The sequence below is a fragment of the Salarias fasciatus genome, chromosome 15 (assembly GCF_902148845.1).
Source record: "Salarias fasciatus chromosome 15, fSalaFa1.1, whole genome shotgun sequence".
Classification (NCBI taxonomy): Eukaryota; Metazoa; Chordata; class Actinopteri; order Blenniiformes; family Blenniidae; genus Salarias; species Salarias fasciatus.
Genome location: NC_043759.1, coordinates 26,855,414 through 26,879,031, shown reverse-complemented (window position 1 = coordinate 26,879,031; position 23,618 = coordinate 26,855,414). Strand labels below are relative to the sequence as shown.

Sequence of the window (23,618 nt, the reverse complement as noted above, 5' to 3'; positions counted from 1 at the left end):
TTTCCCCGTCTGTCCACAAAGATCCTGAATAATTCAACTTAAACAGAGCGCAAATGTTGAACATAGTGTTGCATCAAAGCATAAAACGTGATATTTAATGCATGTCGCATGTTGCAGGGAATCTGAAATGCCAGAGAACAAAACACACACAACACAGTCGTCATGTCAAAGGAAAAGAGCCTGATGCGTCCTCGCCGTATTACCCACCGCCGTCTAAATTCAGCTCATCAGAGACTCTGCAGAGCGTGAAATCTTTACATTCTGTGAACAGTGGAGATGCTGCTTATGGGGCTGAATGGTAAAAACAGGCCTTGTTCTTTAAGAGAAACAGGTTTTTAAAGGGAAGGACGGTGAATGGAGAACAACCAGGAGCTACAGACTCCAGTAAAGCCTCGACGTCCCTCTGCTTTCATTCTGTCTCCGTTCAAAGCAGGTTTAAAACAGGTGGAGGTTCTGGTGAAACAGTGTTCTGCTGATGAGAGGCCATGCTGGTGAAGCTCCTCCCCCCGCCTCACTCCCACCCTCCATGTCGGCGTCCTGAAGCTGCTCTCTCGCTCCATCGTCGGTCTGTTCGGAGGAGTTGGAGCGTCGGACAGCAGACGGGTGGAGTCCGACTCCAGCCGATCCTCTGTGAGGTGAAAAGCAGCTCCGACCGAGAGGAGCAGACCTGCTGCAGCATCACTCAACTTTCCTCTTCCAGAGTCTCTTCATGCAGCTGAAAACCAAGCTTTTGACACTTTAGCAGGATTAACATCAAGCAGATCGTTAAATATTAGCCTGTACTGTTACAGTCTACAGTGTTGGACCTTCAGTGATTTCTTTCTTTTATTAGTTTAAAATGAAATTTCAGATTTAAAAGTCCACTCACATGGCTCACACTGGTTATTTAACAGCTTTGAAGCATATATTTCAGTGGCCTTGTTTTTCTGTTTGTAGAATATAATAATTCTATTCCACTTTCAGTAAAAAACAGTGTGTTATGAGTTGTTTTCCAGTGGAGACTGTCTCAGACCGGGCTGCCTACAGTCTCCAGCTGATGCACGTCCGCCTCCCTCTCTGCTTCCAGGTGAGCCTCAGGATGTTCAGTCTCCAGCTGTTTGAAACATCCTGCTCGTGTTGCTGTGGTGTTGTTCCTGTTTGCTCCGGTTTTATCTACGGCAGAGGAAGACGCCCACGCCACACTCTGCCTTCTGTCAGCCATGTTTCCTGTCAGAGACGTGCAGCTGTTAGCAGGTTAAAGGAGCTAACTGCCTCTGGTCACATGAAGGACGAGTTCCCTTCTATGCTGCTGGGGGACAAAACCTTGGAGTCTGTTACCCGACGAGGTTTAGAAGAGATGAACCAAATGTAGTGAACAGAGAAGTCCAGTAGTCTGCGCTCTTGGTCCAGATGTGGAGGCCTCGGTCTAACAGACCAGCGCGTCCTCCTGCAGGCCGCCCAGGCTCCTGCGCCGGAGCTGCGGGGGACTGACGCACTTGACGGCGTCCCGCGGAGACAGCGTGGCTGCGGTCCGCCCCATCCACTGCACCAGGGAGGCCAGCTGGCAGTCGCAGTGCCAGGGGTTGTCGTGGAGGTCGAGCTTCTTCAGCCCTGAGGCGGAGAAAGACACGTCAGAGCGCCGCCGGACGGCGGGGCGGACGCCGCTCGTCCTCATCCTACCGGGCATCTTCACCAACATGGTCCCGTCCAGGGTCTTGAGGCGGTTCCCGCTGAGCGCCAGCTGAGACAGTCTGGGCATGTTGGAGAAGACGTCAGCAGGAAGCAGCTCCAGCTGGTTGTTCCTCACGTAGAGCTCCTGAAGCGCACGGCGGAGGGCTTTAGCTGCAGGGTGAACTGATGAACACATGAGGGGCTTCTCACCTGCAGGTTGATCAGACCCTCCAGAGCCGACGCCGTCAGCGTGGACAGGAAGTTGTTGTCCAGAACCAACATCTCCAAAGAGCGCAGCGGCCTGAAGACGCCGGCGGGAAGAGTCTTCAGGCTGGGTTCAGACAGAGAATAAAGACGTCAGCTCATCAGCGTAGAGCTGAATATCTGATCTATCGTCTATCTGCTGTTTTTCATTTCTGCAGAAAACAGATTTCTGTGTCTTTTATTCTGATATTAGAGCAGAGCTCCACACCACATGAAGCTGTTTGTGATCATACTTCAGTTTTCCTTGTGTGAACCTGAGAGGAACAGCCAGGCGAACCATTTCTACACACTTTAAGACAAATCCAGTTCGTCTGAGGAGCCAAAACCTCTTAAAACATCAAATAAAAGCTGAAGCAATTCATACAGCTCAACATATATTTCTTTCTGTGAAGCGCTGTTTTAACATTATAGAAACGTTACTGCCAGTTTTAGAAGTTTGAGCCATTCTTAATGTGATGTTGATGAAGACCTTTGATAGATTTCCTTTCTGTTCATCTGTTTCCAGCGCTCAGTGCTTCATCAGGACTGTTTGTTGTGTATTTTCTCTCTCTACATCTGAAAACATGCAGTTGAATGAACCAATTAATGAATGACTGGTGCAGAAAGCCAGTCAGACTCTCCTTGGTTCAGATCATGTGACGGTGGGCAGCAGGTGGCATGCTGGGATGTGAAGTGAGTGTTAGTTATCAAACAGGTCCTTTGTGAAAGATACCACACAGATGAATATTGAGATTTAATGTGTGAGTTACAGGAAACTACTGGAAGAGAGGAGGCTTCAGCTGCTTTATGCTTTGATTGTTCTAAACTCTTGTTTATTCATGTTTTAGTTCTTCTTGTAAAGCAGTTTTTATTTCTGGGCTGTGAAATGATTCATAAAAGTCCTCTGATGAGTCTGATCAGGAGAAAGTTAGGACATGAATTAGGTTTTCAATGGCGACACATTCATGGAGGAAACGTTTGCTCTTTTACCACCGACTGGTCAATCAAGAGGACTTTTCCAGAGAGCAGGAGGGATTGATTCAGGAAAACTGATGTCAGTTACCAGCAGCGAGGCATCTCGATGGTCAGAAAACAGGGAGGGCTTGTTTCTCCACTGAGAACCTGACTCTCACTTTGTGTGTAAAATCCATAAACCTCTGACGTGGGGGACGTTTCACCCACTGAGAGGTTTGGAGTCTCTAAGCAGAGTTCTGAAGAAGCATTTGGAGGAATCACTGCTGCTTCCTGGATCATGCAGTCTTTCAGAACCGTCACTCTGTGCAAAGAAGATCTTCACCTGTTTTAGTTTCACCTGTTTCAGATCAACTGGGTGGTAAAGTGTCTTCTCAGACGGCAGGAATCAAGTCAAAGCAGCACAACTGTCTCAGTGAAGAGCAGCAGTAACGTCTGCAGAGCAGCCAGACTGAGAGGATCCAGACTCCAGCCTCACTTCAGGAAACCAACACTGATTTATTCATTAGAGGCTTTAAGATTAAAAACAGAGACACTGAAAATGAGAGTAAATGTTATTTGATGTTCATTATTCTGTTGTTTACTCTATTTACAGACCAGTTCAGCTGGTCTGGTAAACTTGCACTGATGTCCTTGAAACACTTCACAAACTTTAAACTTCATTTTAAAATTATTTGAATGTAATTTTTTTGTCATCTATGTGCAAGAAATAATTAGTATTTATTTTTTTGAAGTAGTTCACCAATTCATATTGAAAAGAAATCTCTTATGTGTTTTAACTGTGTTGAAATGAAGCCTCATCAGTTTTCTTATGTAAATTTATCAATTAAAAACATTGCTTGAAACATCTTCAAAAAACATTTAAACTTTACTTTTATTTCTGTCAAAAAAGGATTTTGAATCTGAACAGTAAGCACATTTAACATTCTTTGATTTACTGCAATGGAAATAAAGTGATTTCTGTTCTTATTTCATGAAATAAAGGCTCAGTTTGTGATTTCATATCTGTGACTTTCTTTTGATCTAATGATATTTGTCCTTCTGTTTTTCACTGTCGATGAGGGAAATGCACAAAAAAACCACAAATAGATCTATGAATAGATAAATAAATTAACTGATTAAATAGATTAGATAAAAATAAAAAAAAAAACCCAGCTTGCCCAAATCAGAGTTTTTGGACAGTAACCAGTAAAAGTCAGCAGTCTGCAGTGAACGCCACTCATCCACATGTAAGCCCTTTATAGTAGTTTGTTTTCTGATAACAGCTGAATAGTTTTATGCTGTTCCAGGTCAAGGCACTACAATGGAGAGGTTTTTTTTACAGTACATTTTTAAAAGTAAATTAAGCTCAGTGAGGATTCTGAACCCTGACACGCCAAAATACTGAGGTGACGCTGTAAACTCCTCCTCTTTTCTGTGAACATCCTCTGATCAAGATGGGAAAAGCCCGGGTTGAACTGCAGAGTTGAAAATGTGCTTCTTAGTGCCACTGATGAGGAACTGTGACAGTCTGGAGGAAGCGAGTTTCTGCCACCTGTTGTTGTCCAGGTTGAGGAAGAGGAGCTGTCTGAGGCCGGCGAAGGCCTTCGGGGAGATCTTCTGGATGCGATTCAGCGACAGGTCCAGCACTTTGAGGGCGATCAGCGGCTTGAAGGCGTCGGAGGGGAGCAGGGTGAGCGCGTTGAGAGGGAGGTCCAGGTCCGACAGGTTCCTCATGCCGCTGAACATCTCCGGTCTCAAAGTGCCGATCTGGTTCTGGCCCAGCATGAGGAAGCGCAGGTTCAGAAGCTCCTGCAGACACGGGAAGCCGGTCTGTCTGCTTTCTGCTTTCAGCGGAGAGGTCCTGCATGGCGGCTCTTTACCTGGAAGCCTCGGGGCGGAAGGCTGGAGATGTGGTTCCCGAAAAGATTGAGGAGCATCAGCTGCTCGGCTCCGGCCAGCGCTCCAGGATGGATGGACTTGATGGCGTTTCGCTCCAGGTTGAGACTCTCGATCTTTGGGACTGATCTCAGAGTGTGAGGCTTCAGGTCGGTGATGCCGTTCTCCCCTGGTGTCATGAACAACACACACACACACACACACACACACACACACACACACACACACACACACACACACACACACAGAGAAGCTGATCTATAGTAGATAAAAACTGTTTTTCATGCAGTTTAAGAAGCGGTTTGGCCGATCGGCTCAGTTTTTAGCAGAGATGCTGCTGTGACTGTCGTCAGGGGTTTTTCCTCACCTGGCTCCACTATTAAATTATTTTGGGTGTTTTCTGTGTCGTCCTCCTGATTAGAGCGTGGATCTTTTCTGATTATCTCTGCCTTTCTTTGTCCACAGCTTCAAACTTGTGACAGATCATCCATCACAGTGCATTGCTGTGGCTAATTTATTTTAATCAGGTTGGATTTAAACACATCCGACTTCATGATATCAGCTTCCATCCTGAGCTGGTGGGGTTTCAGTCGGAGTCCATTAAATCCCTCCGTGGTGGACACAGGCAAACATGAAAACAAAACCGTTTCCAGCAGTTTGTCTGCTGTAAAAACAGCCGAATCCTTCACTGAAACACTCCTGAGTGATGTTTCTCTTGGTCCTTTCCTTATCTGATCCACCGTGAAATGCACTGAAAGTGCAGTGTGCTCTAATGAGGCTGTTTTGAACAGGAATTTAGAAATCTTTATCTTGACTTTGCTCGTCCAGCTTTACAGACAAGCATCAACAAGTGATCCACAGAATGGCTCACCCAGCTGAATGATCCAGGCGTCACTGGGCAGCTGGGAGGGAAAGACACGGAGACCCTTCTTATGACAGTTGACTTCAGACTTTTCCGGCCCGGACTTCCTGGAGCATTTACAGGAATCCGGACAGGCGTCCATCGTCTGCACCGTCCACAGCAACGCCAGCATCAAGACGGGCGACCGGGGAAGTCTCCCTGCAAGTTGAAGCTTTAATTTGTAGAGTTTGTAAAGCACTTTGCACTAAATACAAACATTGATATCCACTATATAATGTAGTTAGTTCAGCTGCTTCTTTGACAGAATTGTTAAACTGCAACCTGCTGCGATGAAAGAAGGGGAATGAAAAGTTAACATACAGACACCCTGCAGTCATGTTATTGAACGCTGATGGATGGATGGATGATGAGTTGTATACTGAAAATAATACATATTGTACCTTTTAAAACTCTAAAACCTCCCCAGGAACACTGAAGTTAGAACTTCCAATGGCAGCACATTCAGAAAAACTAGTTTCCTAAATTATTTTGCCAAACACAAAAGCCTGTGGAAAATCAGGAGTGCATCCGTGGCTAATCCCATTTCAAGCCCAACGTGTGCAGAGACAATCCCTTCAAACATCAAAAGGACTGCAGAGCAACAAATCAAGTGCCTACACACTGCGGTGACACTCCCAACAAGCAAACAAACAAACAAATGCCTGATTATTGTTTTAAATAACTTCCCTCGCTGCTGCTTTCTCCCACTCACGTTAAAGCTGATTTCACTGGAGGAGTCAGGCGGGAGGAAGGATGCTGGAGCTCATGTCACAGCTGCTTCATACTTACTGAAACAGGCTGACATCCTGCTTGAAAAACTCTCGATCCTGCAAATGTTGCTCAGACAGCACAGGTTTCCTCCCGATGGCCTGGCTTGGACTGAGGGTCAGTCAGATGGGTTTGCCTTTAACCGGCCACCAGGCGCCAAACTCTGATTCTCCAGCTTCACAAAGTCTGTTTCTGATCCGGGGCTCTTTCCAGGCGGACCAGACTGCAGGATTCCTCCTGTGCTCTGACCCAGGCAGCGGCTCTCAGCTTTAAAGACTCGGGAGTGTGACGGCGTGGCGGCGAAGCCTGAACACCAGCAGACAGTGAAAGCAGGGCGTGAAACTCCGGCGCTGCAACTCCTGCAAAGTCACAGAGTCCAGAGAAATGTGGCAGCCGCAGATCATGGCCCAGATCCAGAGGACACCGACACATCAGCGCTGCCGGTGTGTGTTCATGCTGCTGCTGCTTTCCTGGATACGTTTACACTCACATCACTCTGGACTTTGTTTCTCTCTGGGAGCAGAAAGAACTGTTTTTTTAAGGTGAAAACAAGTTTTCAGAGATATTATGAGACTCATTCTGTTGGGATGACTGATGAATACATTCAGTTTGGTGATTTGTTGATTGAAAAGTTTTAAGATCCAGTAAATTTTAATGTGATGTCTGGGCATAAATCAGAGGAAGGTGACTTGTTGCCATGATTTCCTGGTAAACTCAGTGCAAACAGCAGGTGAAACTTTGATGACACTAGAAAGCAGAACAAACAGCCTTTGTCAACTTGATGTCTTTGTAAACTCCAATTTGATCACCAGTTGCTTCAACTTTGACATTAAGCTTATATCTTCTTACGGAGATGGTGAATCATTTTTGGATGAAGACGACGTCACACCAGCAGCGTCCACAGCGAACCACCAGTCCAGGAATGCAAGGAATAAAATCTGTTGCTTGTCTCCGACCAGCAGCTCCAGAATATTTTGACTTGTGTTTTGTCTTCAAGGCAGCAGCAGAAAGTAATTAAAAGGTTTCATCCATCACAAAGCAAATGAGCTGCAGGATCACTCAGTGACGAAGAACCGTGTGGATAATGAGAACAGGAACTGGAATAATATTTATTAGACTAAATGTAGTCAGCACTGTTTGGTGTGATGTTGAACCATCTTAGACAATAACATAACGGAACGTAAATGTGAAGTTACAGAGACGGAGCAGTTCTTGGCAGATATGCATCAAGAGTAAACCACAAATACAAAAGCTTCTAATAATACCCTGCAGCCAGTGGCGCCTTAAATAAATCACTGAGCTGAATGATGCATCGCGCTGCCAGGGCGCGCTGCAGGCTTCACGTCCAGCATGGATGATACTCCCGTACCGTCTGGAGACTTTCACACCCTGTAGTCTGGTTTCTGTGGATTCCGGCCAGCAACATCAGCTGAGACAACTGGATGGTGAAGATCCACCTCTGACCACAGACGGGTCATTTCCTCTCACTGCAGAGGGAATGTACAGATATATGGCAGAGGACAGCTGGGTACAGTCAACAGGAGCTTTATTTTGCATGCTTTATATGAAACTGTTAGATTCTAACAGTTTAATTCTAATTCATTATTCACTGATCCAAGCGGCCCAGCTGTGTTTCGGTGCTCATGCTTGCTTCGTGCTGGCAGGGCGAGGTGGTCAGGTCCTCGCCACGCTCTCCGGCAGTAGACTGTTCCTCAGACATGTGGAAGCAGCAGGGCTGCCTGTGGAAGTGGGTCAGGACTGTGATTCCATATGAGAGGGGGAAGCAGAGGAGCTGCCAAACATGTCGTTCTCTGTTACACAACAATGAAACGACTGAGGAGTCAGAGAGGGCGGGAGCAGCAGCAGACGGGGGAGGTCTGGAGAGAGGCGGAGGAATTCAGGGTGGAGGAGCCTGATGAGTTGAGAAGAGCCAGAAGAAACGGAGCGATGGAGGGAAGAGCTGGATGTGCAGCACATGAGGATTAATGGAGACGAGCGGCGGAGGAGAGAGGCGATGGAGAGACAGCGGAGCTGACTGGACCCACTCCTTTATCAGCAGAGGAAGAAGAAGAAGAAGAAAGATCCTCTATCAAACCTGGCTCACACACACACACACACACACACACACACACACACACACAGTGGAAGAGTGTCATGAGCCTTCACAGAGATACAGAGTGGAGCAGAGATGAGAACCGGTTTGTACCACTGCAACAAAAAGCCGGCCAGTGACGGCGTTGGTAGGAGACACCCTCTGTTCTGCCCCACATGGGGCTCAACTGTTCCTCCTCCGCATCGTGAAAACATTTTTGTTTTCCACCAAAGAAGTGTCGTTATACAGTTTGATAACGTGACATCTAGGTAAAGTGTGTTGGTTTCACACACTGCCAACACACACTCTGTTCTCCATGCAGCACATTTTGGCAGAATGCTGGATATCCAATAGTTTGGAAAGACAGCAGGAAATGATTGATAGGCGTCAGCAGAGAAAGCCTGACGGCTCAGCACTGTACTCCAGAGAGTCCAGAGAGGACGGCTCCCTGCTGGACGGGTTCTGCAGTGGACCACCTCAGGTCTCAGAAGAGACCAGCTCACAGCTGGAAAGGCCTCATGTGAAGGAAATCCAAGACGCCCTGCAGAGTATGCAGGGGAGAAAGTCTCCAGGCATCGACGGCCTCACTGCAGAGTTCTGTAAGACGTTCTGGAACATCGTTGGCGAGGACTTGCTGGAGGTCTTCCATGAATGTCTGTCCTCAGATTCTCTGCCAGTGTCCTGCCTTAGAGCTGTCATCATCCTCCTGCCAAAGAAAGGAAACCTGCAGGACATTACGAATGGCGCCCTGTGTCTTTACTCTGCACCGATTACAAGATCCTGTCCAAAGCCTTGGCAGCCAGGCTGAGAGAGGCTGTGGAGCAGGTGGTCCACCGGGACCAGACCCGGCAGGTCCATGGTAGATCACATCCACCTGATTCCACATGTTGGAGGTTTCCAGATCTCTTGGCATCGATGCTGGTCTTATTTTAACTGATCAGGAAAAGGCTTTTGACCGCATCATGGAACATCATGCAGAGGTTCAGGTTCGGCGTGGATTTCATAGCCCAGATCAAGGTTCTGCATCATGACAGTGAGAGTGTACTGAAGAATAGTGGTGTTTGTGTGCTGCTGTGTGTTTAGAAGGATTCACCAAGGCTGTGCACTGTCTGGTATGTTCTACACACTCTCCCTGGAACCCCGACTCCACAAGGCACACACACATGCATGGAAGGTTTGTTTTTACCTGGTTCTAGTGGGAACATTATTAGTTACCGAGAGAGCAGAGGGGACAGGGTGGGCGGGGGCTCATGGGGACAGGGGGGTACAGGGTCTCATCCACCTGGCCAGCAGAACCTTCAGGGCTCAGAGGTTTCTGGTCGGTCCTGAGAGCCGTTTGTGGAGAGAGGTGTCCAGGTCCGTCCACAGCAGAGGGAATCCTGGGACTGGCTGCTGCCCTGTTTATAACAGAACTTAAACTTAAATTTAAATGGTTTCCTCCATTTTTGTCAGAGTATTTTAAAAACTTGGACATTATTTTTTAAAAAAAGCAATGTTTGTAAAGATCCTGAGTCTCTGCAGTGGTTGTTAAAGGAACCCCTCATCAACAGGGTGAGGCTGAACGTCTGCAGGGGGGCGAGTCCACCAGGCTGGCTCCCAAGGTCCTGGAGCTCTGGAGACCAGGGCTGTCTGGAGGAGAGAGGAGCCTCTTGGTACAGTAAAGCAGAGGAACCGCTGAACCAAACACCAACCATCTCTTCCCAGAGACCCTTCTCCGTCCAGACCTCAGGGAGCTGAGAGGATCTCTGCTGACTGGAGCAGACACAGAACCACTGAACCTCCACAGGACGGACTAAAAGACCTTCTACAGGAACATCGTGAAATGTCTCAGTAAAAAGGGACTGAGCAGCAGAGCCTCCACGGTGTGGACGGCCAGAGCAGCAGCAGCTGATGAAGCCACAGTGGAGGCTCCTCCACAAACCGCCCATGAAGAGACGGACTGCCTCCCTCCAGTGGAGGATTCTACAACCAGCGGTTGCTTCCTGTGCTTTCCTGTCTGTTCTTAGTCATGCTGTGTCCAAGAAATGTCCCTTCTCTGAAGCACCTGAGACATTCTTGTTTTATAAAGCCATGAACGACCTGAAAACCTCCCAGCAGAAGAGGTGCTATGGAGATGTGATGTGTTTGGTTAAAGATAATGAACTGTACTTTGCTCATGGCTTCAGTGTCTGATTTTCCCGTGATACTCTGTCCTGTGAAGAGGAATATGCACTGAACACTTTACCTGACTGGACTGTGAAAAGGAGACAGAATGAGTTCACTGTAAATAAAGGTTTGTAAAATCAAAATCTCTCCCTCCTCCCCTCCCTCTCTCTCTCTTTGTGTCTCTCCCTCTCTCTCTCCCTCCCTCCTTCCCTCTGAAGCTGTTTACATCCTCTCCCCCAGCAGCAGATGGTCATTCTCTCTGGATGGCGTTCCTCCAGTGGAAGCGTTTGTTAGCTCTGGCTCTGGGCCATCAGATCAAAGCTAATAGTCGCCTGATGGGGTTTGATGGAGTCCGTCCTCCAGCAGGGTCTCCCCAAACCTCTCCTGTCAATACACCCAGTGCTTATCGATGCCACGGCGGGAGTGACTGCACTGCTGATGGTCTGCCGGTGCAATTCCAACAGCTCCACTCAATGTGGAAGTCAGTTTGAATTTCATCACAAACTGAGAAATGCTCATCAGAAGTCAGTTATGAAACTGGAACATCAAATGACACCATTTCAAATGTTAACCCTCCTGTTATGTTCATTTTTTAGGAACAGCAATGATGTTCCCCGGTCAATTTGACCCGGTGCATGTTTAACTATCCAAAAGATGTCCAAAACCAAAAAAATCTTAACAATCATTGTTAGTCTGTCATTATTAACTCCATTACTCACTATTCTCTCAATATTTATTGCAATGGTGTTCTTTACCTCTCACAGGTAGTGGTTCAATTAGGATAATTCACTCGTTTTTTTCTGAAAAAAATACATGTTCAAGCATTTCTTTTAATTGCTTCACCACTTCACTGCTTTTGAAAGACCAACAAATACAACAATAGTTTTAGATGACATTGAAACAACATTTGAAATTTTCCCTTTGGGGCTCCTTCAACTGGATTTCCAGTGCAAACCAGCATGTTCAATGGCGTTCGCATTACATGCTGCCCAGTTTTTTAGCCCATATTTTGCTGTTTTGGAAGACATGTATTGCCTAAATGGGCAGTGACCTCTGAATGCCATCAGCCTGTCATCCACTGTGACATGAGGGTCTGGGTTATAGAGTAGTGGAGGTGGTTCTACCCACTTGTCCAACACTGTCCTCACAGCTCCCAGGTTGTCTCTCCTGTCTACCAGCCCTTGTCCTTGGATTATCAAATTGGTTTACTCTGGAGAAAATGTGAAAAGTCTCCTGAGACATTGTGGCTCAAAATCTGGTCCTGCCTGTCTCTGCATCCCACAGACTGGCTGTCGATTCATCCTTTGACCTCCAGACCCCAGTCAGGATGAGGAGCCCCAAATACACTCCTGAATGTATTTAGTCCAACTCCTTCCACTTCTCCCCAAAAACACCCCTCAGTCCTACATTAGTCCAGATCCAGAATGATTTTCTGTTCTGAATTAAGCCTGACCAGCTCAACAGCTGACCTGATGTCTGTCACACCAGTCACTGCCATAGTAGCAGGCCCTGGCACTCTTTATGATTCCTGCAGACAGGTCTGCCTGATGCAAATTTGGGGATGAGCACCACTGTATTTTTACGATTTGTTGACATGAATGTCTTGCTTGGGGGAATGGGAATATAAATCCCCTCATGTGGTTCAAAATCAGAATCATTACAATCAGAATTTAGCTCAAGAGAGTTTTCCTGCGAGAACATAAATGGTTCTTGTCAAAAGTCAAAACACCTGTACGTGTGTGTGTGTGTGTGTGTGTGTGTGTGTGTGTGTGTGTGTGTGTGTGTGTGTGTGTGTGTGTGTGTGTGTGATTGTGTTGAAGTATGTGTCACAGTTTCAATGCAAATGAAGAAATAATCTGACATTTCTGACACCCTTTTCCATCCAGTTTGACTGCCGGGTCAAATTGACCCGAACAGTATCTCTGTCATATAAAAAAGATGTCGGGGGTGGTTGCAAATATGTGAAATGACCCATTTTCATTTTATATGTTGATCACACTAATTAACGCAAGCAGAAGAAGTTTCATTCTGAAAAAATAATTTTAAATACTTTTCCTAGATCTTCAAACTTTGAAACGGGTCAATTTGACCCGGAACATGATAGGAGGGTTAAAGAAGATAAAAAGTCTTTCTACCAACTCCTCCTCTTTCTCATGTTGATTTTTTTTTTTTTCGTAAAAGTATCTTGAAACAAATGTGTTTTATTTGTGTGACGCTCATTAAATGTCGGTCTCATTTTATGAAGTTTTGTTTATTTTGAATGTATTATTTCTGTAGATTTGTGAATGTAATCCAAAATGATTAATTGTTGCTTCCTCTAAGAGCAAAGAAAATTCTTGTCATGTGAGGCAATTACATTTATGAGACACTTATTCAGTGCCACCAGTAGGAGGCAGTGGCGCCTTGCTTCTCCGTGTAAACGGAAGTATTAACTTCCTCATTCTGCTGAAGAAGCCAGACTGCACCAGAAGCATCGGTCGTCTGTCTCATCTTTTCATCCCGTTTTACAGGTTAGTAGAGTGTGAATATATTCATAAAACTTACTCAAACTTGTGATTAAATGTTTGAAGAAGATGATCATTTGAGTTTGTTCATGTTTTCAGTAGATTTGACCGTGTTTTTTGAATGAATGGGAAACGTGTTTCCTTCGTGCGTCACATGTGGCAGAATATGGCGCTGCGTTGTAGTTTTTTCTTTGTGACCAGGATTCTGTATTAATTTATGGCTCCAGCACATTTTGTTTTAGGTTAAATATCATTCTTATGGATTTGTATGTTGTTGATTGTGTAAATAAGTTATGAGTTACAGTAATATCTTTGCATGATTGTTTGAAATGGTTAAAAATGGATCAATTTTGTCTTCAGCTCATACATTCTTCCCAAGATTTAAGAGTAATACACTCGTGTCATTAATTTCAACTTAAAAGTAAGGTTAAATAAGTTACATTTCATTGATTTAGATTTGATCTGAGTGATAAAACAGTTAATCTGAGTGAAGAGGAACATATTAATGCAGTACTATACTGGATGTAAGCTCATATTTTGTGGTAAAATGATATTGTGTTGTTTCAAGAAGAAAACAGGATTGAATTGTTACTGTTGGTGATCAACCGTGATTGTGCTTTTGATATGATGTTGAAAATATGGGAATATGGAAAAGAAAGAAAATATTATGGGAATTGTAAATAGATTCTGCTGAAGAAGCCAGACTGCACCAGAAGCATCGGTCGTCTGTCTCATCTTTTCATCCTGTTTTACAGGATTTCTTATCTGTTAATGGGTTCTCAATCTGAGACCTGTTACAGATTTGGAAGTATAGAAATAAAATTGAATTGACTCGAATTGAATAGAAGACAATTGTGAATTTGTCATCATATTTGCTCAAATTTATTCTATTTATTTCATTTTAAATCTCAGAGAGCACGTCTGACTGTATGAAGCCAGAGAGTCAAAGATCTTCAAGGACACTGCAGCAAGGTCAAGACTCCTGGTGAAACCAGATCAGGTGTGGAGCAGTGAGCGCTCCACGACTCGGGTTTCTCATTTCACACAGCAGACATTCCAGCACACGCAGGAAACAGATAATATGGGGGGGGGGGATGTGATGCTTTGCAGAGTAAGTGAAGATCCACTTTCAGCAGTTAATATTAAATACATAATGTCAATTTTAACAGTAAAGTCTTTACTTCATGGCTCACGGGAAATCGTTAAACATCTTATCTAAAGTATGATAGAAGCAGAAAGGGAACATAGCAACGACCTGCATGGTGGGAATCTAGACACCTGAACCAGAGGACTGCAGGGGGGAGTGTATGGATCATGGTGAGAAGGTGTCTGGTGACACATTTGACCTTTGTTCTCATATTCTTTAACTGTATGTTCATATGGAATCCAGTCCTGAAGGCTTTCAGTGTCCTCACTTCATCTGATCATGTTGACTGGCTCCATGTGAAGATTTCTGGTTCATGATGACACAATCATCAAACTGAGGTGTGATGGAGCAGCTGTGGGTTTGAACCTGTGAACTTCTGATCCCTCGTCCACCTTTTTAACCATCACTGTCCAGATTAACCTGAAATCCTTGTTTTTGGACAGTGTGAGAAAACTTGAAATACCTGGAGACAGAAACATGCATACAGGAAAAACATGCAAACTCCTGGAGCTGAACATTCAGCCCTCTCACCATGAGGCAACACTGGTGACCACTACACTGTTGTATTGTTGTTTTGTGTGAATTTTCATTCTTAAAATACAGAAACTGAAAGTTCTTGAACCAGGAAGTGTGTGTTTTGGCATTGTTAGACTTTTGAGTCACCATAAAGCAACCATGATATTTAAATTTAAACCTGATACACTCTTTCTAGATAACTTTAAAGGTGCATTTAGGAGTTTGCACATTTTATGCGAAAGAGCGCCTCCTGCAGGCCTTGGGCGTAATGCCGATTAGTGAAAAACTCGTGCCTGTGGCTCGCGTGCACGGAAGAGGGGAACTCCTTCCTCGCTCTTTTAGTAGCGCTCAAGTAAGATTTAAGTTTCTTTTCCCTGGTGGAGTCTGTGTGGAGCTGTGGCAGTGCTAGAAGCCAGTCTGTTCTTACTTTCTGGAAGCTCCTGCTCAGTTGTTGCTCACTAAGCATCTGGCGGAGTAATGGCGGACAAAACGAAACCTAACAGCCGGAGCGTGCATTATGTCATTCCTTTCAAATTCTCCCCAAAAAACTCTGGAGCCGGACCGGCACTGTGACTTTCAAGTGACAGTTTAGCGCTGTTAGAGGAACTTGTAATGAATATGTCAGGACACATTGTACACATCATTAAAAATGTGTAACCTATTTATGGTGGAAAGTAAGTATTTTTAAGGTTGTAAAACTCCTTAATGCACCTTTAAGGTTAAATATGGTGATCGGTCTCTGGCAGTCTTTCCACATGTTGTGAGGAAGTGGTGATCAACCCAAACGTCCTGGACTGAGTTCACATCATAACTCTGATGTGTGATCTAAGAACCTGGCCTGGCTAAAACAGATGAACAAGTACCAGACCATAGATACCAGAACACCTTTTCTTTCCTTAAAGCAGAACATCTTAAAGTTCCTGCAGGTGTCATCGGGGTTTTAGAGCAGTACTATTTTGGCCTTTCACCTGAAGTGTAAAATGCTTGAGGGCTGTCTGGAGTGAAACCAAACCACCGTCTGGACTGATGCTGATTGTAAGGACAGCCAGTCAGGCCTGGCTGCTGGAAGCACACTTTATTCCCCAGAAGGCAGTTCAGGCAGGGAAGTCAAATCAACCATCGTCTGCTGGAAAAAAGAACCGTTGCCTTTGGGTTGATGGTTCCTCCCCTGTTAGACCTCCCTCACGTCCCCTTCATTCATCCCCCTCCACACCCCCATCATGTCTCTCCATCCTCCCCCTTCACACCCATGTTACCTGTGGTACCAGTCTGCAGGAGGAGGAGGCTGAGGAGGATCCCTGATGCTGCCATGGCGCTGCACCGCCACCCAGTGGCAGATTGTGGTTAATGCTTTAAAGCATAAACTCATCTGACCTGAGCTGACAGATTACTGTGTGGAGTCTGCATGTTGTACCTGAGGAGAGGTGATTTCCTGTAAGAGGTAAAAACTAGTCTGTAGAATCACACCACCTCCTCCTGACTGACTGTGACAATAGTCTGGATAAATGGTGAATGAACGGTGTGTGTCTAATATCTATGGGCGTCCAAAAGGTTCAAGGAGAGTGAGGGGACGGAGTGTCCTGTCACTGTCAGTGTGTTGAAGCAGGATTATAAAGTTTTTACATCAATTCAAGCTGAACATTTAGAAACAATCCTTTCAGATACTTTTCAACTGGGTCAAACAGGTTTAATAAGAGGGAGACAAACTCAAGATAATGTGAGAAGAACACTACAGGAAATGAACCACATAAACAAATACATAGATGCAGAGAAAGCTTTTGACTCTGTTGATTGGTCTTTTCTATATAAGGTATCAGAGAGATTCCAGTTCCATGATGATTTTATTAGGACAATAAAAACACTTTATTACAAACCAACAGCTAAAGTAGAGATTAGTGGAGGACTAACAATCACTTCTGAGTCAGAGAGGGGATGTCGATGAGGCTGCCCTGTGTCACCACTGTCATTTCCCACTTTTAGAGAACCCCGAAGTCAATGGATCAGACAGAGCGAGAACATGAAGGCAGTCATGATTAACCAGGAAGAACATAAAATAGCTGTGTTTGCAGAAGATATTTTGATATATTTCTTTTCCAGAGTTGCTCACAACCCTGACGGAGTATAGAATATTATCAGGCTCCAAACTAAATACCCATAAAACCCAAAGAATTACATTTGGCGTTTCCCTATAAAGACAACTTTGCAGTGAGCTGGGATTCAAAAGCATTTAAATATGTAGGGATAAATATTCCGGAAGATCTGGCCACGATTACGTCAGAAAATTATGACCCCCGAATTTCCCAGGTTAAAAATGATTTTACCAGGTGGAATCTGTTGCCTTTGTTAGGATTGGGATAAACAATAAAAATGAACGCGTTACTCAGATTACTATATTTGTTCCAAAACCTTCCATCAGAAACCCCAAAATCAAAATTCCAGGAACTTGATAAATTGATATCAAGACTTATTCGGCACGGGAAAAGCCGAGAATTCGTTTTACGACACTTCAGTAAATGAAAGATAAAGAGGTCTATTCATTCCAGTTATTAAGAGTACAGGTACTACATTCCGTGCAGGACACGTAAAGATTTTGGTTAACATCTGTAATGCATCTTTTAAGGCATTGATCATCAACTGGCGGCCCGCGGGCCGAATCTGGCCTGCTGAACTGTCCAATCCGGCCCATGACTGGATTCCAACACACACACGCCCCCCCTCGGTCCCGTGACTGTACTGGACGCCCCCCACCCCCCCGGTCCACGATTGGACGCGCGCAACACGTGCTTTACAAGGAATACCTGGAATATGAAAATATAAAAACTTTTACTGTCAAAGACATTGAAGAACCACAACCCTTGGGGTCGTTTTTGACCCCACTTATGCATCCAATGGTTAAGGGGGGGTTAGGGTTAGGGTTAAGGCAGGGTTTGGGTTAGCATGGGGTTAGGCTTATCCTATGGTTTGGGTCAATTCTGAAAGACAAATAAGACCAAAAACCACAAATTGGCACAAGAAAGAACAATAACATGAAAAGACATGATATACCAGGAGACAGACCACTGCATTAAATTCTGAAAACACAGAGTGAAGCAACAGAAAACACCCATCCTGACACACAACAAATTGATGTCAATCATCACATGCAGGTGTGTCATTATACTCTTTTTTCTAGGTATGAAAATGTATTGACACATGTCTTGGTTGATGGAAACGCTCCTGAAAGAGGTGTTTTGGAAGCCAGCGTGGTCTTGTGCGACCTACCTCGTGAGCGTCTCTCCGGAACTGATGACATGCAACAAAAATGTGACACACCCCCACCCCGGAGAGGGCGCCACTGAACCACACAAAAAGGATTAGAATCATGCAAGTGGAATGTACTACACCATATATTCCCTGTTACACTCCCCCCTGCTAAATTCCACTTGCACCCCATGAAAAGAAGAAGAAGAAGAAAAAAAAATGTATCACCAACAACATCAAACCAGGTACCAGAACATCAACCATGAACATTCCACGTTAATACAGAAAGATGAAGAAAAAAAATTCCATCTCATTACATTCCCTCCAATTCTTGTTCAATGAGGATGGCACCACAAAATCACAGTCACTAACACCCAGCAACAGCACTACTTTTCATAAAAGTCAATGTGAACAGAAATTGACCGGACTTCATATTCACATATAGGGAGAAATATGCCTGTTACACATTTCATACACACCGTAACCGTAATTCACCTCAAAATTGGAGAGAAAACATGAGATTCCTTTAAGACACATCTCTTATCCAAATGTCATAAAAAAAAAAAAAAAAAAAAAAAAAAAAAAACACTAAATGCAAATAAATATCTTCAACAATACATTTGGATGAGAAACCCACCCGTAGAACTTCACTTATGATACAACACCTGTTCTCTGATGCATCATCTCAATTAATCTTGTAACAGGTCTCAACAATCTACCTGCTCTGGACCGAGCACGACTCTCACTCTCGACATCTCCAACAGCTGCCACAGTGTCACACACAGCTGTTTCAGTCTTAGTCTGAGTGTCAGTGCGTGATGTGGGGTCAGGTGAGTTGTCAGAAACCGTCAGTCTGACGTCACAGTCTGCGTCTCCACCATCCGATGTTCTCACTGTCCCCGAGGACAGATCAGGCTCCAAAAGATCAAGGTGTAACTGGTGACCTGATGACGCAGCCGCTGTCATCCCAGGAGGTGGGACAGAAACCTGGTCAGATTGCTGTGTAGTGTCTATCTTCTCAAACTGCTCACAACACTCTGAACTCACAGACAGTAGGTCAGACACCCACACTTTCGTCCTATAGTCTGCTGACTACACAGAGACGTCAGCAGCTATTTCACTTGCTTCGTCAAGATCCACTGAACTGGTCACCGTGGACATTTGATCCTCTTCCTGTGGAGACACATCATGCAGGGGGAGAAAGTTCACTGGCATGATTAAGTTGCGATGCACGATCTTCACCTGGCCAGTGGTCGCATGCGGGATCTTAAAAGTGTGACTCGCATCGTTCTTACTGACCACAACGTAGACCACATTCTCCCAGCGATCTGCTAACTTTCTGTTTCCTCGTTCCCCTTTATTGGCAAGCAGCACGCGGTCTCCCACTTCCACAGGTGCCCCACGTACCTTTCGGTTGTACAGATCAGTGTGTCTCTGTAGCTGTTCGGTTGCCACAGTTTGTGCTATGCTCATCGCCTCTTTCAGATCTTTCCGCAGTGACTGAATGTAACGATCATAGTCCACGACCTCAGGGTTGTTAGGGACAGAGCTGAAGATCAGGTCAACAGGCAGCCTCGGAATCCGTCCAAACATGAGCGAAAACGGTGCAAAGCCTGTAGTCTCATGAACGGTACAATTGTACGCAAATGTGAGTGATTTCAAAGCCTCAGGCCATCTTTGCTTTGCTCTGGGTGACAGAGTGCGTATCATGTTCCCTAAGGTTCGGTTCATCCTTTCACAGGATCCGTTTCCCATTGGGTGATGCGGCATCGTATGGGACTTCTGAATTCCAGCAACACACAGAAGCTCAGTGATTAGAGCGCTTTCAAAGTTCGCTCCTTGATCAGAATGGAGGCGTTTCGGAAATCCATAGACACAAAAGTAATTGTGCCACAGTTGATGAGCCACGGCCTTAGCAGATTGATTCGGACACAGGAAAGCATGCGCCATCTTCGTGAAATGGTCCGTAATGACTAACACATCCAGAGATCTATTGCAAGAATCATCCGCTGTCCAGAAGTCTATACAGACCAATTCCAGGGGCTCAGATGATCTCATGTTCTCCAAAGGTGCTCTCGCTTCCGGCTCCGGTGATTTACTCACCACACAATCGTCTGCAACATCGAACATAGTCTGCCACGTCCTTGCTCAAGCCCAGCCAATGGAACCTCTGTCTCGCCAGATATAATGTCCGCTGCTGCCCCTGATGGCCGGCTTCATCATGGACACCTTTCAAAACCTTGGAACACACTGAAGATGGGACAACATACAAGTATGATTTCTTCTTTGATACTGTGGCCTTCACTACTCGATACAACACGCCATCCCTCATTGACAACTTGTTCCAACTTTTGAGCAGCTTGACTGCTTCAACTGGTTCCTTCGCCCGTTCCCGTCTTGATGGTCTTCAGCCCCTCTCCACATAGAAAATCACCTGCTTTAACACATTATCACATCGCTGATTCTCCATCAGTACATCATGCGAGAGGATCTCTGGATTCTTCTGTTCCGAAGCCAATACAGTCTGGGAAAACTGGGGTAACAGGAGGGCCTGTGGGTGCACACCAAAATCCTCCTGGCTGTGTGCTTGAAAAACAGCTGCCACCTCCTGCAATGACAGTGTTCCACCGTGAACAGCTGTACACTGAGACTCAACATGCTGGGTACACTCTGTTGGTTTGTCAATCGGCTGGGCAGACCAGCGAAACGCCTCCTGAACATCATGTGGGCACACCGCCACCGCCTCAGCCAGCAAATTCTCATAGGGCACTCTTGTTAAACGATGCAGGGTACTGGGTTTCACAAAGGGCTCCCTGCTAAGAGCATCAGCGACCACATTTTTTGGACCAGGAATGTACTTGATGTCAAACTGAAATGGCGCCAGCTTAGCAATCCACCTCTGCTCACAAGCATCCAGACGGGCCTTCGACAGAATGTCAGTCAGTGGATTATTGTCGGTCCACACCGTGAACCACTGACCCCTCAGCCAATGATGGAACTTGTCGCACACAGCCCACTTCAAGGCGAAAAACTCCAACCTGTGCGTGGGATATCTGGACTGAGCATGATTGAGAGACTTGCTTGCAAAAGCAATTGGTCTCGCAGTTGATTCGCCAGGTTGAACCTGTGATAGAACAGCTCCAAGACCACTGGTGGAAGCATCCACAGAAAGTAGAAAGGGCTCACCAAAGTTTGGGTGAGCTAATGGAACTTGAGCCAGCAGAGCCTGTTTCAGCTGTTGAAAAGCCTGTTTGCAATCATCAGTCCAATCTTCAGCACTAAGCTTCTCGGGAATCTTTTTCTTCCTTCCTTTTCCACGGGGACACTTCATGCCTGATGTTAGTCCAAACAGTGGCTTAGCAATGGAGGAACAGTTCTCAATGAACTGCTGATAGAACACCACCATCCCAAGGAAGGAACAAATTTTCTTCTGGGAGGGAATATTGGTTCCCTGTTCCATGAGATCAACCTCGGTCAACGAAGTGATGGCAGAAACCTTATCTGGGTCAGACATGATCCCTGCAGCACTGACAACATGCCCAAGGAATTTCACAGATTTCTGCAGAAAATGGCATTGCTTTGGCGCAAGTTTGAGATTATGGGCCCTGAGCCGCTGAAAGACCATTTCTAACCGCTCCAGAGCCAAATCTTCTGTAGGCGCAAACACCAAAACATCATCCAAATAGCATAACAGGCTAAAGAAATTCTGGTCGCCAAAAATGCTCAACATCATTCTCATGAAGGTATCAGGACTATTACACAGCCCCTGGGGCATGCGGTTGTACTCATACAACCCAAATGGAGATGTGAACACCGTGTATTTCCTGTCTGCCTCATGCACTTCAACATTGTAGTAGCCCGATGTGAGATCCATTGTTGAGAAATAGGCATTGCCACCCAGAGCTGCAAGAGCGTCAGCTGGATGAGGGAGAGGATGAGCATCCTTGATAGTTCGAGCACTGAGCCAGCGGAAATCATTACAAACTCTCATATCACCAGATTTCTTCCAAGCTAACACCAATGGTGATGCAAACTCACTGCTTGATTTTCTGATTATTTCTCGCTCTTCCATCTCATCCAACACCTGTCTTAGCTTTTCATACTGTGTAGGTGGCACTCTCCGACATGGCAAGCGAAAGGGTTTTTCATCCACCACCCGAATCCTATGGAGATATCCTTAAGCCTTGTCACAATCCAACTTGTCCCTGGAAAAGATGGACCGATACTCTGCAATGAGGTTAACCAGTCTCTCTTTGCAAGCTGATGACACTTCACACGAGTCAATGTTTATGTCAGCCAAACCAATGTTATGTAACACTGACTGTGATGACTCTACCTGGCCACTTGGTTCATTCTGCAAGGGATGATCAGGCAGTGTGGAGTCATTTGAAACTAAGCTCAGGTCATCATGGCAACAGACAGGGTTGGTTGTCAATAGCTGCACATTCTGCCACTCACTGGGCTGTGGATCACTGGCTGTGCTAGCATTGTTGAACTTCTCCAGCGCGGCGCATGGATACACATCAGCCAACTTTGCGTTTCGCCTCAGAGTGACAGGTTTCTCAGAGGGATTTATCACTTTCAATGGCAGCCAGCCGTCTTCTCTGAGCCACGCCACAGTTCTTCCAACCAAAACAGATCTTGGTCTTGACCCCGCACTTGATTGATTGATTGATTGATTGATTGATTGATTGATTTTATTTGTTTAATTATTTTTTAAAAGAAAGAAGTGAAAAGGAACAGAAAGAAGTGAGACTTATGATGTCTGCCCCTATCAACATAAAATAAATGACAATTTGTCAAGATTTGTTAACATATCACAAAAAAATGCAAAATTAAATACAACCATTTCACTAAACCAAAATACAAATACGACAGCAGTGGCGCTAGTGTGCTAGTGGCGCTAAGCAGTTGCGCGCACAAACAAAACTAATCACCACCTGGAAAGCTTCACCGTGGCTCTGTTGTCGCAGTCACGGAGACGGCCGGTGTCGGAGCCGCGGCGGAGTGATACGTCTGCAGCACCAGCTTGTTTCCCGCGCGAAGATCCGGCCGCGCGCCCAGCTCTGCTTCCGCCTCGCAATCCTCCAAGAAGTAGACGGATCCCACTCGCCACGGACAAGTATCGTAGCGGGTCACGGCACCAATGTAACCATTACCAGGCGCCCTGGATGGTTCAGTCTTTACTCTGCGTTGTGTTTTTTTTATCAATAAAGAGACAAATGATCGGGCTGGTTCCGGGTTTATTCTGGTAACAGAAAAAGGACAACACGCGATCAGCGGCGCAGGTGGCTTTCACATGGGACACTAACAGAGAACATAATACGTACATTACTCACACTTACAACCCAAACAAAATGTCAACATAACAATACAACTCAAAATAATATACATATATGAGGAAATAAACTGAAAATATGTCCATAAACGTGATTTTGGAAGCCAGCGTGGTCTTGTGCGACCTACCTCGTGAGCGTCTCTCCGGAACTGACGACATGCAACAAAAATGTTACACAACCCCACCCCGGAGAGGGCGCCACTGAACCACACAAAAAGGATTAG

The 23,618-nt window shown here is 45.4% G+C and overlaps 1 protein-coding gene across 5 annotated transcripts; it reads right to left on the bottom strand.

Annotated features, from left to right (window-relative positions):
- Window positions 1-582: 582 nt before the first annotated feature.
- LOC115401683 (leucine-rich repeat-containing protein 15-like) lies at window positions 583-8,527 on the bottom strand. 5 transcript variants are annotated; one of them, XM_030109967.1, is made up of 9 exons: window positions 7,782-8,527; window positions 7,262-7,402; window positions 6,434-6,718; window positions 5,615-5,803; window positions 4,728-4,912; window positions 4,400-4,656; window positions 1,861-1,981; window positions 1,660-1,795; window positions 583-1,590 (listed from the first exon to the last, which is right to left on the bottom strand). In XM_030109967.1, exons 3-9 carry the CDS (start codon window positions 6,447-6,449, stop codon window positions 1,406-1,408), a joined length of 1,089 nt encoding a protein of 362 aa, XP_029965827.1. In that variant the 5' UTR covers window positions 6,450-6,718; window positions 7,262-7,402; window positions 7,782-8,527; the 3' UTR covers window positions 583-1,405. The 5 variants fall into 5 exon arrangements, with proteins under 5 accessions (XP_029965827.1, XP_029965828.1, XP_029965826.1 ...); XM_030109968.1 differs by lacking the exon at window positions 7,782-8,527 and having other exon boundaries at window positions 4,400-4,620; window positions 7,262-7,753; XM_030109966.1 differs by lacking the exon at window positions 7,782-8,527 and having other exon boundaries at window positions 7,262-7,751.
- Between the last annotated feature and the right edge of the window lie 15,091 nt (window positions 8,528-23,618).

Coding starts and splice junctions, on each gene's coding strand:
- LOC115401683 (XM_030109967.1), bottom strand. Junction 1,982..4,399: donor CTCAACCTGGACAACAACAG/GTGGCAGAAACT, acceptor GTCTGAACCCAG/CCTGAAGACTCTTCCCGCCG. Junction 1,591..1,659: donor CATGTTGGTGAAGATGCCCG/GTAGGATGAGGA, acceptor TCTCCGCCTCAG/GGCTGAAGAAGCTCGACCTC.